This window comes from Aspergillus udagawae, assembly GCF_001078395.1.
Source record: "Aspergillus udagawae IFM 46973 DNA, scaffold_1, whole genome shotgun sequence".
NCBI classification, from domain to species: domain Eukaryota; kingdom Fungi; phylum Ascomycota; class Eurotiomycetes; order Eurotiales; family Aspergillaceae; genus Aspergillus; species Aspergillus udagawae.
Window position 1 is genome coordinate 3,311,958 of NW_025091264.1, and position 15,282 is coordinate 3,327,239.

Sequence of the window (15,282 nt, forward strand, 5' to 3'; positions counted from 1 at the left end):
CCGCATAACAATGAGCAAAGAACAACGAAAAAGTATCCTTACAAATGCGAAATGAAGATGATAAAATCTCTTTTCCCCATTCCCCTCAAGTCGACACATTGTCAGCCTGCCGCTGCTTCTGCTCCATCTTCCTCCGAGCTGCCAAAATCATCTCGTCCCTCCGCTTCTGCAACAAACGCTGTCGCTCCTCTTTGCTCTGCGACCATCCGCTAGTCGATCTCTGCGTTGATTGATCATTGGTAGCGTCGGCACTACCATTGATTTTTGAGCTGAGGTTATATCGAGAAATCAGATCCTGGCCGTCAGACTTTAGGGAAGCCCCGGATGTCGAGGAGGGCTGCGCAGCTGCCGCCGCGGCAGTAGTAGAGGGTAGAATGATCGCAGGCTGGAACGAGGGTGGTGGCTATACACACGATCTCATTAGTTTCAGTCGCTTCAGAAAGGATTGAAACGAGCCCGCGCGGCGTATCGTCTGCATTCCGCGGGTGATAGACAGATAGGGGAATCGCCGGTACGTACCATATCCAATCCACGTCCACTGAGAATTCGCTCCGTAGTCGCTGCAACATTCCCGCCATTGCGCTGCAAGTCCCATATGATCTCGCGACTGCTGAGCTGAGGAAACATCTGAGCTATTTGTTCCACCTGGGCTGGGTCGACGATATTCCCGCGACCACGGGTCCGGGGGCCGCCTGCATCGGGACTACCGTCGCGTTTAAAGAACCATCTGATAACGAAGAAAGAAACGACTGCTAGAGTGAGCAGCGACGGGATGTTGAGCGATGGTTCTTCCTCGGGCATGGTTGTCGGCTGAATGACTGATCAGGACGACCCGCGTGTGAGACCAGAGTTTATGTATTGCGCGCGACACGTGGCTAGGTAAATACAAGAGATAGTATTAAGTGAAAGTAATAATTTAGCACACCGAAGGAATTGCCAGGTTTGACGTTGGAAAACGATTAAAATGAACAGGTGCCAGGAAATGACAAAGTCCGGAGATAGTGATGCTCACCCGCAAGGTGGCGGTGGACAGATGACGGAACTCGGAGACATCTGATAGTGGTTATTCCGGCCAGCGGAACAGACGGCTTAATTGGCCCGTAAGCAACACATAATTGGGGACGTCGTAGTTCCATATTGAGATCTTGTCAAGTATGAGGTATATGGATAATGGAAGTGGTCACTGGCATGGAAACTGATCAAGAAATATAGTTGCCAGACCCAGTAGTCATTACGGCTGCGAGAATACTCCAAAGTCATCCTCAAGGGACGACTGATTCTCATCATTTAGCTATTTCTTTGAGGAATTGAGAAATAGTCATCATTATGCATTCATCATCACCAGGAATCAAAGCAGACTCATCCAAGAACCATGTATATCACCCTAGAAACACCACCTCCGAGATCTAGTATGACCGATCACGGACGATATCCGAACCAGTAAGCCCAAGCACAACTCGAAAACCATATCCCTGAACAACACAAAGTCAAGCATTTGAATATAGACAGGAGAAAACAAACGGCAGAAACCCTCATTATTTCATGTCGGCCGGTGTCAGAGCTTGGACCACACTGGTTCCCTCGCCGAACCTCGTCCGGAAGATACGGTTGGCATTCTGGAACATGCCGTCCTTCAGAGAGACAATAATGAACTGAGAGCCCTTGAAACGGGTCTTAATCAACCGACCAATGTTCTGCGTGTGAGACATATCCAGCGCGGCGTCAACTTCGTCCAAAATGTACATTGGCGCAGGCTTGAATTGCAGGAGTGCCATGATCAGTGAAAGGGCAATGAGCGATCTACAAGGGTTCGACATGTCAGCTTCGGCGACTACACGTCACAGATGTCAAAACTCACCGTTGACCACCAGACAGTTCCGTCAGACTCTGCTTCCACACCTTGCCTAGAGACACCTTGACCTCAAGACCATCGGTGATATCCTTGCCCTCGGGAGGGTCCAATTTAGCAAAACTGCCGGGCAGTAGCTCTGCAAAGATTTGACCAAAGTCACTGTTGACTTTGGTCCAGGTCTTGTGGAGAGCTTCCTTCATGTATTCGTTCAGGTTGATGATAGTTTCCTCGATCTTGCGCTTATCTCTGATCACAGTCTTCATCATATTCTTCAGAGCGGCCTCCTTCTTCTCCACGCTATCAATCATGTTCATGACCTTGGGGTTTATCTTCTTCTTCATGCCTTGGAATCGCTCGGTGACGTTTCGCAAGGTAGCCTTGCATTCCGCGATGTTCTGGCTCTTGAAGTCATAGGGGGTGTTGGGGCGGCCGAAGTTGTCCTTCTCATCTGCGATCCATTCATGCTCTTCCTCCATGTGCGCAACCGTTTGGGCAGCTGCCTGCTGGTCTTTCTGCAGCTTCTCAAGCTGGTGACCAAGCTTCTGCATTTCAAGACCCTCTTCGGTGATCCGGGAGTTCTTCGACTTGATTGCCTCCTCGAGTTCACGCAATTCCTCGTCGAAGCCGGTCAATTTGGCTCTCTCGTCCTCAAGTTGCGCTTGGGCAATGTCATGAGCGTCCTAAGGAACGGCATTAGCTTAACGCAGACGAGACATGAGTATTGTCTTCAAACCTTGACTCGGGCCTGTTCGCGCTTCATAGACTGGATCTCTTCCATCTGAGCTTTCAGCGTATTCTCAGCTTCGGCATACTGCTCCTCTGCCGCCGACAAATCGCTGCCAACTTGTTCAGATTCAAGCCTCGAGTTTTGAAGCTCTTTCTGTAGGGCCTTGACTGAATTCGAGTTCTTGGCAAGCTTCTTCTTGAGCGAATCCAGCGTAGTTTGCAATTCTGCCAGCTTGCTGTCCTTGTTGTTGTTGAACTCACTCATGTCTTTTTCGATCCGTTTGATGTCCCTCATAGCCTCGGCCTGACGAGCTTTTGCGTCAGAAATGTCCTTTTTCAGCTGCTCGATGTTCGCTTTCATTTCCTCGACAGCATGAATAATCTGCCCCAAAGTCAGAATAGGCCTAAAGTCAAATCCCAGTTGGACAACCTACCGACGAGGACGAGTTATTGCTTATTTGTTCCTCTGTCAGCTTGATTTCGTGACTCTTGAGGTCCAACTCCTGTTTGATAGCGCGGACAGTATCGAGCTTCTTTTTTTCCTTTCTCAAAGTGTCTTCTAAGGCTGCAAGACGCCGTTCCTTGCTCCTCATTTCCCGTGTAATCTCATTTAGCTTCTGCAGGGTGACAAGAACACCACTTGAATTGGGTGAGCTACCACCAGACAGTGTTCCGGATGGGTCATAGACGTCTCCCTCGAGAGTGACACTCTTGATTCGCACAGCCGGGTCGAATGTGACTCTCTTGGCGGTATCGGCGTCCTGGCATATCAAGGTATTGCCAAAGACGTAGTTCATCGCCGCAGTGACTTCCTCATCGTAACCGATTAAAGACAGAGCCAGGTCCACTTTGCCCGGCGCAATATTCTGCGCTGCCCCGATCTTCTCCGCAGAAGCTCTGAAAGAGGAGATCTTGTTGAGAGGAATGATAGTCACGCGCTTGCGCAGTTTGCCATTCTGAAGGAGCTGTGTACCAGTCTCCGCAGTGTCGACAACGACGTTGTAAAGACGGCCTCCGGCACAAATTTCCAGGGCAGTGGCGGCCTGAATTTTGTCCTTGTCCAGCGTGAAGAGCTGAGCAACCAAGCCCTTGACCTTGGATCGATCGAAATTGGGGTGAGGGTCTGTGTAAGTAAAGTCGACATTTGCCACTTTTCTCTTGAGTCCGTCGGCTCTCTCGCGCAAATCTCGAATGTCTCTTTGCAGTTCCGTCTGCTCTTGGTAGATCTGCTCTTCTTTTCCAGGCTCAAAGCCGAGTCTTGTGAGCTCTGCTTCCAGCTTCTTCGCTTGAGCTCTTAACCCTTCTAGTTCGTCGAGGAGTCCCGAATTTTGTTGTTTTGCCTTTTTGGCTCGAGGCTCCTCCTCTTTGATTCTCTTTTCCAGGTGAGCGATCTTAAGCTTGGCCTGCTCTTGTTCGGTCGCTGCTGCACTGGCGCGATTACGGGCATCCTGTAGCTGCCCTTGATACCCACTTTCTTGACCTTCCTTGGATGCAACGCCGGTCTGTAATGTCTGAAGCAGTTCCTCCTTTTGTTCGACTTCGGCTGTCTGGGCGTCGAATTCGGATTTTGCGGCATCATATTCAGCCTGTAGTTTGTTGTAGACCTCCCTCTTTTCCTTGAGAACTTTCTCGAGGTCCTTGACGGTCCTTTTGACTGTTTCTCGCTTCTCTTGCTCTTCTGAGACGCTGGCGTTCTTAAGGTCCAATTGCGTGCTCAGTCGGACCAGTTCGTGCGAATGCGACTTGACCTCGTTCTCTAGAGCCTGGAATTTGCCCCCCTTTCGCAATTCCTTGTCACGAGCAGCTCTGACCCGTTTCATATCCTCTTCCAAGTGAGAGATCTCGTTCTTGAGCTTGGCGGCGTTCTCCTCGAGCGCTTGCATTTTGCGTCCTTTGTTCTCGCATTCCTCGCCCGTCACTCGCAACCGCTCCCCGCTTCGAAGGTAATCGTGAGCAACCACCAGCCGGGTCAACCGCTCCAGATCGTTCTGTGTTTGCTGAAAATCAAGAAATGCTCGCTTTTCAGCTCTAAGTTTCTCCAACTTAGGCTCAATCTCCTCCTTCAATAAGCCTTCGATTTCCCGCAACTTTAACTCCTTCTTGGACATTGTTTTGACCGCCTTCTCCCGTCGATCTTCGAACATACGCGTACCAGCCGCTTCCTCAATCATTGACAAAATTTCCACGGGTTTCATATTCAAGACCTTCGTGATCCGACCCTGCATGATCAGGAAGTTTGGGTTGTTGATGTTCAATTGGACACTCTGGAAGAGGTTCTGTACTGTCTGCTGTTGAGCACGATGGCCGTTGATCAGGTATTTACTGGTGCCTCCGAGGACGATTTGGCGAGTAACAGAAATGGTCGCATACTCTTCGAATCCGATGGGCGATTTGGCGGTATCCCGGTTATCGAAGACGATAGTCACGCTAGCCTTGGTGACACCAGCCTGGCCTCGCTTGTAAATGAGATCCTGAAGGTTTTGCGCACGAACGGTCGACATATTCGTAATTCCCAGTACGAAACAGATAGCATCCAAGATATTCGATTTACCACTGCCGTTCAGCCCAGTGATGGAGTTGAATGATTCGTCCCTGCGCATAATGGTCAGCTCGCTTCCCGCGGTTGTGGCACAAAATGATAAATATTCAAAAATAGCCATAGCCGACAGCCTGCAAACTATAGAGCCTTCATAAAAGGAGCGCATACCATCCTGAGATAACTGTACGCACAGCGTACGATTTGAAGCCCTATCAGCAACGAAGTCAGCCATCAACGACTCGATTGACTCTTTCGATCTTGACAGTAAAAACTCACATCAATGACAATCTCTGTGACCCTCATGATTGCGACTTCGATCCAGCCCCAAGAACCTAGCTTCTAAGCGCATGGGATGGTGATAGCGAAGGACAGTTTACGACCAAGCAGTTGTTGATTTGAGCAAACGTTGACGACCCGATTGTTTTCGCGCCGGCGGTGTTTGGCCGACCGTAGCCATGTTTATGGTTTGCTAATATAGGGATAGCGTGGATTATTTTGATGATGTAAGCTTGGGAGGGGTCTATTGGATCACATGATCAGGCTGGTAATACCAGCTCATAATATTGTTGTTCCCAATGAGTACTCAAAAATGATCAGAAGGTGTACAAGTCAAAATGATCGAAAAGACGTTGCTGACTGTTTCGCGTTCAGCGTCGTAGCCAGCGTCTTAAGTGTGATATTTCTACAGTTCTAGTCTTAATCATCCACCCCACGATCAGCTTTAAGGGCACTCGATGGTATATCTTCTTATACCGTTTTGAACTATGTGTTGTCACACCCAGAGTCAGCCCTTCATTATTTAATGCTATTGCTGCTATGTACTCCTAGTAAGATAGCAACTATTTGATCCATTTCTCAGAGACCAGAGCGGGTTTCAAAATATCTCCTAGAGGAAGGAATGGCGGTTTATTTTCATTTTTCTATGTCTCCTGACTAGCGATCCCAGCATGCGGTTTTACCAAAGGTTCTTTCCAACGTAGTAAGGGAGAATAACCTTACATACGCCACCAATGCAACCCAAATGATCAATAGATTCTTACTGGTTAGCCTTAGGAGTCAGGTTACCGGTTATGCGCACGAATGCCCTGTTTCCACCTCCCGGGGTTCTCACGGAGAGATTTCGGACACTTTTGAACCCTCATGTTTGTCCTTGGCGCATCTGCTGATGAGTAGATTATATGATCATGAAGGGGTATAAAGTCTCCAGAATGTCTGAAAGAAAATGTCTCTTCTCGCCAGATCAACTGCTGTTGTCTTTGTAACTCTTTGTCGTATCTCTTATACTCGCTCTTCAACTTCACCAAAATGGCCAAGATAGACTACCTCCAGAATATGTTCAAGGCCAAGGAGTTTACTGACCGGTACAAGTACACCGAAAAGCTCACTGGGCTATACGCTGAGACCTTGGTTGAGTACTCTGGCGTGGCTAATCCCTACCAGAAGCAGCTGGTTGTCCTGGACAATGCCTGCGGAATTGGAGCTGTCTCCAGCGTACTCAACCGCACACTTAATGATGAAGCAAAGAGAACATGGAAATTGACCTGCGGTGATCTGTCAGAAGGCATGTTGGAATACACCAAGCAGAGGCTTGAAGATGAAGGATGGGTCAATGCTGAAACGAAGATCGTGAATGCGCTAGACACTGGGCTGCCAGATGCGCATTATACGCATGTTTTTGTCTCTTTTGGTATGCCTTCATAAGTAACCATTCAGATTCAATGTTATGAGGGGATGCTGACAGTCGCGATCTTCAACTAGGCTTCCAGAGCTTCCCAGACGCCATCGCCGCCTTGAAAGGTAATTGACCTCCTGCCAGGCATACAGAGAACATGTCTAATAATGATGCTAGAGTGTTTCAGGATCCTCGCATCCGGAGGTATACTGGCAACCTCAACATGGCAGAGATGTATGTGACATCGAGTACATTCACCCTCGAAAGCAAACACTGACTATAAGTGCACCGAACAGTCACCTGGATACCGATCATGAAAGCCGCCATTGAGACCATGCCCGGAAAGCTCCCATTCCCAACACAGGAAGAGTTCCTCGCGCTTCACAGTACCGGTTGGGACTCGGAATCCTACATCCAGTCTGAATTGGAGAAGGTAGGATTCAGGGACGTCAAAGTCACCGCTGTGCCGAAAGAGACGTCCCTGCCTATCAGTGAATTCCTCGAAGTCTGCATGATGATAATCCCTTATCTGCTTCCAAAGTTCTGGACTGAGGAACAGCGGGAGTTGCACGAGAAGGATGTTCCAATGGTGCTGCGGCAATATCTGCAAGACAACTATGGGGCGAGTGGACAGGTTCCTCTGGAGGCGGTGGCTCTCATCACAACGGCCCTCAAGACTTAGTACAAAGGATCCGAGATGACTAGGGATCCACATGTATGTGGTATCGGGTCTGGCATCTGCGATTAAGTGGCTATAATAAGGAGCAAGACCCGGATTTTTATGGTTGAAGGCATCACATCATAGATTCGAATGTCTACACTGACAAAATTACCATGAAAAGAGATCAATGTCAGATATCCCAAGTTCCCATAGAAGCCACAAAAGGCCGGAAAACACCTGACTGCTCGGGAGTAGAACACCGGCTACAACACCTGAACCGCATCAGAGAAATTTGGTAGTCAACCCAACGCCGTTGCTTATACAACCATAAACTGTGCTTCCACCAGAAATCATGAAGCTTGATGAGGAAATCCAAGAGGGCGCGCAAGACCCCTGTTGTGATCCAGTCTGTTGTCCAGGTCCTCGTAGCGAAGAATAAACTCACGCTGTTGATACCATGTGGTCAGCATTCCAGGATGGATTCGAAACCGGGCCATAAATACGTACCCGAATCTTCTTCCAGGTAGTGGGATCCCAAATCAGATAAACGCCACGTTCGCTGACGCGAGGTTCGACATCCACAGGACCGGGATACGTCTCGTCACGTGTAAGCCAGCATCTTTCAATCTTATGATATCTCCACTTGCGGCCCATCAGCTCCTCTGCAGCTAGCTCTTGCATAATGTCGCGAGGCATGCTGTAGAAGATGTAAAACAATGTCTCATCGCTGAAGCTGGGTATACGGGTCTGTAGAGGCTGGATATTTGCAACACTGTAACATGCGGGCAAGGAAAAGTTTTGTTCCATAGGAACGGCCGACATGGATGCGACGAAAGGGGACGCAAAAGAGGTGTGAAGGGGCCTTCGAACCACGGATGTTAGTAAAGCAAAGGAAAAACATCTGTGCCATAACAGCGACAACGTACTCAGGCTGATTCAAATCCAAACCGAGAGTCATCAGATCTTGACCCACTGCAAGACTCGCGACATCGGGGCTGTCACTGTGGATCATCCGGAGCAGGCCTGCGAGTCCGAACCTGTCGAGCTCGCTCATCTGAGCAAGCGGTGGCTGCTCAGTGCTCTGCGCAGCCGCAGCGACGTCTTGTGCTTCGCCAGCCGCAGCCTGCGGTTGCTGCGCCTGCTGTTGCTCTGTGAAATTACGCTGATTCGCCATCGTAGTAACGTTCGAGTCCTGCATACCGAATTTAGCAAGGGAATATGAATGCGAGCTGCAGACACCCCTAACCTCTTTTTCCGGTCCAGGAACTCCATTTGCTCCTTGGTTAACGGGCGAGCGTGAGGTTCCGATGGCTGAGAAAGCGATCAGCACCCTGTTCGCCGTCGAGAAAAATTAATAAACATACCTGCCGACACCGCATTTGTAGGCGATATCATTCTCGAAGTATCCTGTCCATTGATCGACCCTCCAATCATGTTGCGATTTTGAGCAGACTGGTTCTGGTTTGCGCCAGTGAAAGGCATTGAGCCGCCAAAATTACCGAGTCCAGCACTTTGCATCAGAGATTCTCTGCGATCTTGGACGAGATCCGCAGCGACATTACGTCCGAGAGGGGGGAACTCGTCAATGTTGCCTGTCTGTGGCTGCCCAGAGCCTCCTAATTGACCACTGATACCCTGTCCACCATTTCGAAAGTCGTCTAAACGATTTGCGAATTGAGCACCAGAGGGAAATACATCTTCGTGTGATGGCTGTGATTGTTGTTGCGGGTGATGCGACTGTGTCTGAGGGGCGCGTGAAGGTGCTTGGGATGTCGGGTGCTGCTGCCGCTGCGGAGTCTGCTGCAAGGCACGCTGACCCCACACTAGCCCTGGGTTTGGAGTCTGAGATTGCTGAGGCGCTCCTGATAGCGAAGGAAAGTCTCTGCGTGGACAAAGGTTAGTGGTAGGAATCAAACGGGAAAAGAGTTGGGCTGGCAATTTGACAAACACTCAAGCCTCTCTCGAAGGGGAGAAAGTGTCAAACATACGATAGATCAAGAGGCGTAGCAGGCTGAGATCCCCCACCAAGACTTTGTGCAAATGTCCCCATAGCTCCAACGTTGCGCTGCTGATTTCCTTGTAATCCTGGTGTCCCGCTAACAGGTAAGTTGAAATTCCAGTTGGCGCCGCTCCCTGCCAACACTCCTGATCAGCAATGATTCATGCCATACAGCTTCGGGATATAGCAGTAATGGATTCGCACCGAGTTTTCCGTTAGGCAAGCGCGCCGAGGCTAGTGTCGCGTTTCGAGCCTGTGCTTGTTGCTGTGCGGGGAAGCCAGACATGCCTCTCAAAGGCTGTGGGCCGGGTCCTGAAGAGCAGTAATGGTTGATTAGCGCAAACGTAACAAAACAGTGGATCGAAAGCAACGGCGCGATCTCTAGTAGACAGGCCCAGAGGGCTAGCCAGATGGCTCGTCCGTCCATGGCGCTCAAAGTCTTGAATATAATCGAAAGGACGTAGTGTGGGAAGACGACAATTGGATCATGAAAATCACTGAGGAATTCTCCTCTTCACCAAGCACCGTGGGTCTACATCTCAGACGCCGAGAAACTGATACATGAAAGGAATTCATTGCACAAAGTGACCAGTCGGTGTTGCTATAGCGGAGCAAGACCACAAATAGCAGAAACTCTTGAGAGAAAGAATTGAACGCAGACGTACCTGGCCTGTTCATAATAGTGCCTGACCCTCAAGGAGCAATCTGTGTAGTAAAACGTGTGGAAGGCGAAAAGGAGCAAGGGATCATGAAAGTTTAGAGAGTAGTTAAACAACAGTGTTGCTTCACCTCAGTCCTCATGCGGCGACTACTTCTCTGTTACTGGAAGGTGGAGTGGCTATAAACGCGCGCTTCTTGTGAAGGGAACGCACGGACCATTAGGATTAACCGCCTAATTATCTCAGTGTAGAGAGGTTTTTCAGCAAGACTTTGATAACCAAAAAAGGCGGTGTATAGACTTGTTAGTTTACTGAAATTTTATATGATAGCTAAGAGAGTGATACACTAACTATCCTATGAGAAGACCCCAGGTCCTCTCTTTTCTTGCTGGAAGCAATGGCGATATACGAGAAATGGTTGGTGCTCCGTGGCCATCAACTCCAATCGACATCAGCCAAAACTTCAAGAAGGCTACCGCAAGATGAAATTCATGCTAGATACAATAGTAATCAAGGTTCATTCCCTGTATGCTTAAGGCACTAGATACTGTTGTACAGATTGTAGCACATTCCTCGCTGTCAACGGGATGGCGGCTAATACACGTGACCCTTTCGCGGAGGTCCACTCCTGCCTTGAATTCCACGCCGCAAAAAGCTCGTCTTACGGGTCTTCCCTCAAGGAGTGACTGCCAGCCAACTTCGGTCAATATGCATCGCCAGTCGGTTGCACGGCTTACCCGCCAGTGCCAAGGTCTTCCGCTGGTCGAGCTGCCCCCTCCCTACCTCGCACCGTCTCTCCATTTTTCCTTGATCCGGTCCCCGGTCCAGTGCTCGTCCTTTTCCTCAACCGCCGTTGTCGCTGGCCGTGGGCGTGACTTGAACAAGACCCGCGGCGTCTCAGCTATTCACCGTACCGGCCCCAGATTCAAGTTGGGCGTGTCAAAGTACCCATTACCGAAGCCTGTATCCCCCGCGGCAATCGAGAAGCGTGAAGCGACCCCGGATCACGGACTCTGGGGGTTCTTCCCCAGAGATAGGTCGGCATTGAGCACACCGGAATATGATATTGCTTACGGTCCGTATTCACCCACCTGGTTTTCACCTTTATTCCTCGTCGACACAGATTTTGCTGATTGTGGCTCACCAATTAGGCCGTTCCTGGTCCATCCAAGAACTTCGGGAGAAGTCGTGGGAAGACCTTCACTGCCTCTGGTGGGTCTGTGTCAAGGAGCGTAATCGCATAGCTACGTCCAATTTCGAGAGACAGCGTTTGAAGGCGGGTTACGGAGAATGGGAAGCTAGTGAAAGAGACAGAACCGTGAGTTTCTCATACCTTTCCCAGTCCAGACATTCAAATTTTTTAACTTCCCCGCCAATGGATCTAACGGATACTCAATGACCTGGATCCGTCGGTACTGGTGCGCTAAATGTTATTCTTCGGACCACTTCTCACTAATCTCTCTTCCTGACGATAGATCCGCGTTACACAAAATGGCATCAAGCATGTTCTGCGCGAGAGGTGGTACGCTTGGGAAGATGCGAAGCGACTTTACAAGAACGGATATCGCCCACAAGACGAGGATAATCAGGAGTAGGTATTGACAACTGGCAGCTGCTCATGCAATGACTTCCTGTTGTATGGACATGGTTTGCACATGAGGGATATCTCACATGTACTATATTGTAGAGTTGTACTGTTTTCTTATACATGGGTCTTTGTTTATCCCTTGAGTTGCGAAAGGGTCGTCGTATATTTTGTCCAGCCATCAACTAGTAGGCATCCAAGCACGTTTTTGTACTCGCCATCTATCTGATTAAACGGACTTTTGCGTTAGCACGGTGCCAATATCCGTAGCGCCAATAGTTTGGGCCACTGGGCGTCAGTAGGTTATTTCAAGCTGTTATGGCCTAAGATTTGGGTGCCATTGAAAAGGGGGATAGTCAGGACCCAGGAGGTCAGTATTTTAAGCGGTTTGATCAATTATCAATTCATTTTCGATCATCGTGGGTCTCATATTCCAAGCTCCTTCAATATGAAGACAGCGAGCGGCGTACTTATCCTCACCCCCTTGTGGGCCCAATCCCATCTGCTGGTCCTTGGGTGATGATCCGCGGGGGGCTTTCACCAGACTAGCTCTTCGACCACCACGACTAAACTATCTGCTAACTACAAGCTCACCGCAACATTCAGTGTCTCCATATCCTTCCTCTCTCCAAATTTATCTTCTCTCAATCTCACGCGACTTCCGCTCCTCCTTGCTTATTTTATTGTTAGTGTTTTGCGCCCGTTCCGACCATTCATCATGGAAGAGATCGCCCCCGAGTATGATGTTGTAGTGCTCGGCACTGGTATGTATTACCCCGCCGTTTGACAGCTGTAGTGCTAAAGCCCCTCGCAGGATTGACGGAATGTGTGCTTTCTGGGTAAGGACATTGATAAGATTTATCTTCTCGGCCTGAAGAATAAGTACTGATATTGCGTGCAGTGTTCTCAGTGTCAAGGGCAACAAGGTGCTCCACATCGATCGCAACGATCACTACGGAGGGTAAGAACTGGGGTAGCTACCCGATCAACCATGTCCCATCCTACTGACACAATTTCTAGAGAAGCTGCTTCCGTGAACATTGAAACTGTAAGTCTGTCGTTCAGTCAGTCTATTTTGACATCTGCTGATGCCTTGTCTGTTTTGTACAGCTATTTAAGAATTACGGCAACGTCCGCCCCGGCGAAGAACCTTGGAAGAAGTATGGACGAGTCAACGATTGGAATATTGATCTGGTCCCAAAGCTGCTGATGGCAAACGGTGAACTCACAAATATCTTGGTTTCCACGGATGTGACGAGATACCTTGAATTCAAGCAGATTGCTGGCAGCTATGTCCAGCAAGGCAAGGGCCCCAAGGCTACTGTGGCCAAGGTGCCGTCGGATGCTGGTGAAGCTCTACGCTCATCTCTCATGGGCATGTTCGAGAAGAGAAGAGCTAAGAAGTTCCTGGAGTGGGTTGGTGAATTCAAAGAGGACGATCCCTCTACTCACCAGGGTTTGTCTCTCCAATGTAGCATCTATTTCAATTGCTAATATGCAGGGCTCAGGTCTGAACGTCGCTCAGTGCACAATGAAGGAGGTTTATGACAAGTTCGGACTCGAGGACAACACCCGCGACTTTGTCGGTCACTCCATGGCGCTTTTCCCCTCTGATGGGTATATCACAACACCTGGGATGGCCGTCGAGACCATCCATCGTATCCGACTGTACGTCAACTCCATGGCCCGGTACGGAAAGTCCCCATACATCTACCCTCTTTATGGTCTGGGTGAGCTCCCTCAGGGATTTGCTCGTCTGTCTGCCATTTACGGTGGCACCTACATGCTCAACACTAGCGTCGACGAGGTTCTATACGACGAGAACGGCAAGGTCTCTGGAATCAAGGCAACTATGAAGGATCGCGAGGACAATAGTGAGGCCATGAAGTTCACCACCAAGACAAAGAAGATCATCGCGGACCCGTCTTACTTCCCTGGCAAGGTCCGGGTCACCGGGTATCTCCTGAAGGCCATCTGCATCCTGAAGCACCCCATTGAAAAGACCGATGGCAGCGACTCGCTGCAGCTGATCATACCTCAATCTCAGGTTGGAAGGAAGCACGGTGAGTGGACCTAGTTGGCGTCTGTTGGATTCAAGACTTTACTGATCAGAATCAGACATCTACATTGCCATGGTGTCATCCGCCCACAATGTCTGCCCCAAGGGCTACTACATCGCCATTGTCTCTACTATTGCTGAGACTGATGCAAACCACCACCTGGAACTGGAACCCGGTTTCGAGCGTCTGGGCCAAATAGAGGAGAAGTTCTTTGGTCCTCCAATTCCTCTCTATGAACCTTTGGAGAGCGGCGAGAAGGACAACATCTTCATTTCCAAGAGCTACGATGCTACCTCCCACTTTGAGACAACAACAGGTATGACATCAATGAAGATTTCTGCCGTGTCACAGTTGCTAATGGTTAACACAGACGACGTGCGGGACCTTTACAAGCGGGCCACAGGTGAAGAACTGGTTGTTGAGGGTCTTCGGGAGGACCAGAGACTTGCGGAGGATTAGATGTGAGGGTGCTTCAGCCCAGCATGAAGCTTCAATAATATAGTGTCGTGTTTGGTTGTTGCTGAATTGAGCCGTAATATCTTTTGGATTTCTCTTCGTCATTGCCGTCCACCATGAACCATTGGCATTGGCAACGCACACACACTCGCTTTGCTTCTGGCTGTTTTGACAGGCTGTGGTAGTGTACACCTAGCATATGTTGAAATTCAGAACGGTCTTGCGGGCAAATCCTTGGTCATAATTGCTGTGAATGGCTGGAGATCGAATTGGTTATAATACTTCGGTCTCGCAGTAAGGGATCGATTCTCGTCAGAGCCAAGTTTCATGAGCCTAATCTAACTCTAGCACCCCGGAATTTCGGTGATAGAACAAAATACTAGATAAGGTATCTATATAAGTCCGGGACAAATGGAGAACGCACGTCATATCTTCCCGCTCGATTCCGGGTCCGTATTCGCCTTCTCATGCTCCCCCAGCACACAGATATCCCCATTATCGGCCCTCGAGATCTCCGCACGCAAAAGCGCCAACCGGCGCCCCGTATGGACGACTTGGCATACCAGTCGTATCTCCGTGTTCACCGGCACGGGGCGCAGATAAGTGACCTTGAGATTGCGACTGACGCCACCGAGGGAGAAGAAACCTGGTTTCGAGATGCCCAGGAGGATAGCGGTGGAGAGAACATCGATGATCGTGGCGGCGCACCCGCCGTGCAGATTACCCAGGAAATTGCACTGTTTGGGGGCTACGGTGAGAAGGTATGAAACTTGTGCTGGGGGGCCACGGGTAGCGGATTCGAAGCGGAGATTGCAGGCGCGGGGATCAAAGTCCCAATGCTGGACGCTGGGTTAGACTTTGATCTGGGGTTATTGAGAGGTGAGGGCCATACTATACCTCCTGATCATGTTGGCCCATCCGTACGGAGTACTCATAGACGAGCTCCTCGAATTCATCCAGGCTTCTGGATGGTGGTTTAATGGATGAGGACATGGTTCCAAGTCTAACGGTGAACTATTATAGTGAGAAACGAGACGATGCGAGGCGATTGTGTGCTGATTCCTTCTGTTCTT

At 49.6% G+C, this 15,282-nt stretch overlaps 7 protein-coding genes across 7 annotated transcripts; 3 read left to right on the forward strand and 4 right to left on the reverse strand.

Annotated features, from left to right (window-relative positions):
• Positions 1–85: 85 nt before the first annotated feature.
• Positions 86–801, reverse strand: Aud_001072 (CUE domain-containing protein; the record flags this gene model as incomplete). The annotated part of the gene is made up of 2 exons (XM_043286573.1): positions 86–403; positions 520–801. The coding sequence occupies 2 exons, from the start codon at positions 799–801 to the stop codon at positions 86–88; spliced, it is 600 nt and encodes a 199-aa protein (XP_043142508.1).
• A 734-nt stretch (positions 802–1,535) lies between these two features.
• Positions 1,536–5,420, reverse strand: Aud_001073 (condensin subunit SMC2; the record flags this gene model as incomplete). The annotated part of the gene is made up of 6 exons (XM_043286574.1): positions 1,536–1,800; positions 1,859–2,532; positions 2,586–2,960; positions 3,013–5,170; positions 5,286–5,326; positions 5,394–5,420. The coding sequence occupies 6 exons, from the start codon at positions 5,418–5,420 to the stop codon at positions 1,536–1,538; spliced, it is 3,540 nt and encodes a 1,179-aa protein (XP_043142509.1).
• A 1,002-nt stretch (positions 5,421–6,422) lies between these two features.
• Positions 6,423–7,471, forward strand: gtmA (gliotoxin thiomethyltransferase; the record flags this gene model as incomplete). Its single annotated transcript, XM_043286575.1, has 4 exons — positions 6,423–6,804; positions 6,876–6,914; positions 6,967–7,023; positions 7,086–7,471. 4 exons carry the CDS (start codon positions 6,423–6,425, stop codon positions 7,469–7,471), a joined length of 864 nt encoding a protein of 287 aa, XP_043142510.1.
• A 329-nt stretch (positions 7,472–7,800) lies between these two features.
• Positions 7,801–9,876, reverse strand: Aud_001075 (NOT2/NOT3/NOT5 family protein; the record flags this gene model as incomplete). The annotated part of the gene is made up of 7 exons (XM_043286576.1): positions 7,801–7,896; positions 7,958–8,312; positions 8,377–8,642; positions 8,697–8,761; positions 8,815–9,332; positions 9,439–9,583; positions 9,654–9,876. The coding sequence occupies 7 exons, from the start codon at positions 9,874–9,876 to the stop codon at positions 7,801–7,803; spliced, it is 1,668 nt and encodes a 555-aa protein (XP_043142511.1).
• A 940-nt stretch (positions 9,877–10,816) lies between these two features.
• On the forward strand, positions 10,817–11,703 carry mrpl4 (mitochondrial 54S ribosomal protein uL29m; the record flags this gene model as incomplete). The annotated part of the gene is made up of 3 exons (XM_043286577.1): positions 10,817–11,183; positions 11,260–11,426; positions 11,584–11,703. The coding sequence occupies 3 exons, from the start codon at positions 10,817–10,819 to the stop codon at positions 11,701–11,703; spliced, it is 654 nt and encodes a 217-aa protein (XP_043142512.1).
• A 708-nt stretch (positions 11,704–12,411) lies between these two features.
• On the forward strand, positions 12,412–14,212 carry Aud_001077 (secretory pathway gdp dissociation inhibitor; the record flags this gene model as incomplete). Its single annotated transcript, XM_043286578.1, has 8 exons — positions 12,412–12,457; positions 12,508–12,532; positions 12,595–12,654; positions 12,714–12,741; positions 12,804–13,149; positions 13,202–13,756; positions 13,812–14,069; positions 14,124–14,212. The coding sequence occupies 8 exons, from the start codon at positions 12,412–12,414 to the stop codon at positions 14,210–14,212; spliced, it is 1,407 nt and encodes a 468-aa protein (XP_043142513.1).
• A 422-nt stretch (positions 14,213–14,634) lies between these two features.
• Positions 14,635–15,202, reverse strand: Aud_001078 (PaaI family thioesterase; the record flags this gene model as incomplete). The annotated part of the gene is made up of 2 exons (XM_043286579.1): positions 14,635–15,048; positions 15,107–15,202. The coding sequence occupies 2 exons, from the start codon at positions 15,200–15,202 to the stop codon at positions 14,635–14,637; spliced, it is 510 nt and encodes a 169-aa protein (XP_043142514.1).
• Positions 15,203–15,282: the final 80 nt, after the last annotated feature.